Source organism: Limulus polyphemus, unplaced genomic scaffold (assembly GCF_000517525.1).
Source record: "Limulus polyphemus unplaced genomic scaffold, Limulus_polyphemus-2.1.2 Scaffold1991, whole genome shotgun sequence".
NCBI lineage: Eukaryota > Metazoa > Arthropoda > Merostomata > Xiphosura > Limulidae > Limulus > Limulus polyphemus.
In genome coordinates this window covers 167444-168983 of record NW_013667601.1, presented here as the reverse complement: position 1 = coordinate 168983, position 1540 = coordinate 167444, and the positions used below count along the sequence as shown (strand labels likewise).

General features: G+C 35.8%; 1 protein-coding gene across 1 annotated transcript in view; it reads left to right on the top strand.

Annotated features, from left to right (window-relative positions):
- LOC106465585 (lysosomal alpha-glucosidase-like) overlaps positions 1-557 on the top strand; it is a 13797-nt gene extending 13240 nt beyond the window's left edge. Inside the window, exon 5 of the mRNA XM_022393509.1 lies at positions 505-557. Coding sequence (XP_022249217.1) covers positions 505-557 — 53 coding nt within the window. The remainder of the gene's footprint in view (positions 1-504) is intronic.
- Positions 558-1540: the final 983 nt, after the last annotated feature.

The following is a 1540-nucleotide window of genomic DNA, read 5'->3' as shown; positions in this document are numbered from 1 at the left end:
ATTAATATACAGATAGATAGGTCTAGAACAGTCAAGTTTTAAACGCCTATAGCCGTGTCATTCAGTGTGATATCACCATCCATGGATCAGAAAATCCATTACAGTTGGTATCACAGCCAAACTTCACAAGGATTTATTATACTCCGAAGTTAATTATTGTGCTGTTTAAGAGCACAGCTCCCTTAATGCCCACAGGATAGACTAGTAAAACTAATTAAACTTAAAGTAGTGCTTTTTTTGTGTCAATTTAACCTAAAGTCACAAACACAATAAATATTTGGAAAGAAAATTGCACTATGTTTAATCTTTAAAATTTTCCCGTTTAATAACTAAAGTTGCATTGTAGTTAATTATATTTTCTTGCTCTGTATAGAAACATCGTTATTTATTCAAACTGTGCATAATAAATGAAGCTAGAAAAGTGTTTTGGATGTAAAAAACTAAAATGTTGTGAATTCAATAAGATATCACTAAATTAACATTTCGGTCCCTTTTTTTCTTCAGGGACAAAAGCAAGTGAATGTTTATCTTCCCAAGGAGACTTGGTATCTGTATGAGGTAGGCAACTGATTTGTTTTATATTGTAAGTTTTATTTTCTTTCGATACAAACCACTTATGCTTCACGATTTTCACAATCTTAAATATATATATATATTTTGTTCTGAGAATAAATAACAGGTAAATAAGGACTCAGATTGCCTGTTGAACGTATCGCTTTATGCAGTTGGTGTCTTCACGTAACTCTATTTTAACAACTTGGATCTCTGAGATCTTATGAGTGAAATCAAAGAAGAATGTGAAATAAATATGTCAACCATACTGCGTCTTTCGACTAATACCAGGGCTCATCAAAATATGTCAACCATACTGCGTCTTTCGACCAATTCCGGGGCTCATCAGGCCGGCTGTGGTACAACAGAAAGTAACAGTGATATTTATATCATCAACTTTCATGAACAACAACTGTTATGATGTGAACTATTGTTTGTTTGTAATTAAGCACAAAGCTGCCCAAGGGCTATCTGTGCTCTGCCCACCACGGATATCGAAACCCGGTTTCTAGCGTTGTAAGTCCGCAGACAACCCGCTGTGCCACTGGGAGGTGAGTAAAAAGAAAAGACCGTAATGGGTATTTTTTTTTTTCGTCATTTTGTTTTTTCATGGATGTTGCAAATTTGTGTAATTCTGTCTTAACATTAAACGTATAATGAAACGTTTCTGTTCGTCTTTGCCCCCCCCCCCGTAGTGGCACAGCGGTATGTCTGCGGACTTACAACGCTAGAACCCGGGTTTCGATCCCAGTGGTGGGCAGAGCACAGATAGCCCTTTGTGTAGGTTTGTGCTTAATAATAAGCATCAACATCGTTACGTTCGTGCTTAAATACTGAGACCGTCGTTTCATTCTCAAGCATTTGAAGTCGATGTGTATTATATGTCTCAAAGTTGTCTCACCTTTTTAAATGTGTATGTTATTTCTCTCCGTATTTTTCACAGACTTTAATGTTCTATTTTACCCTTTTTAAATTTGTATGTTGTTTC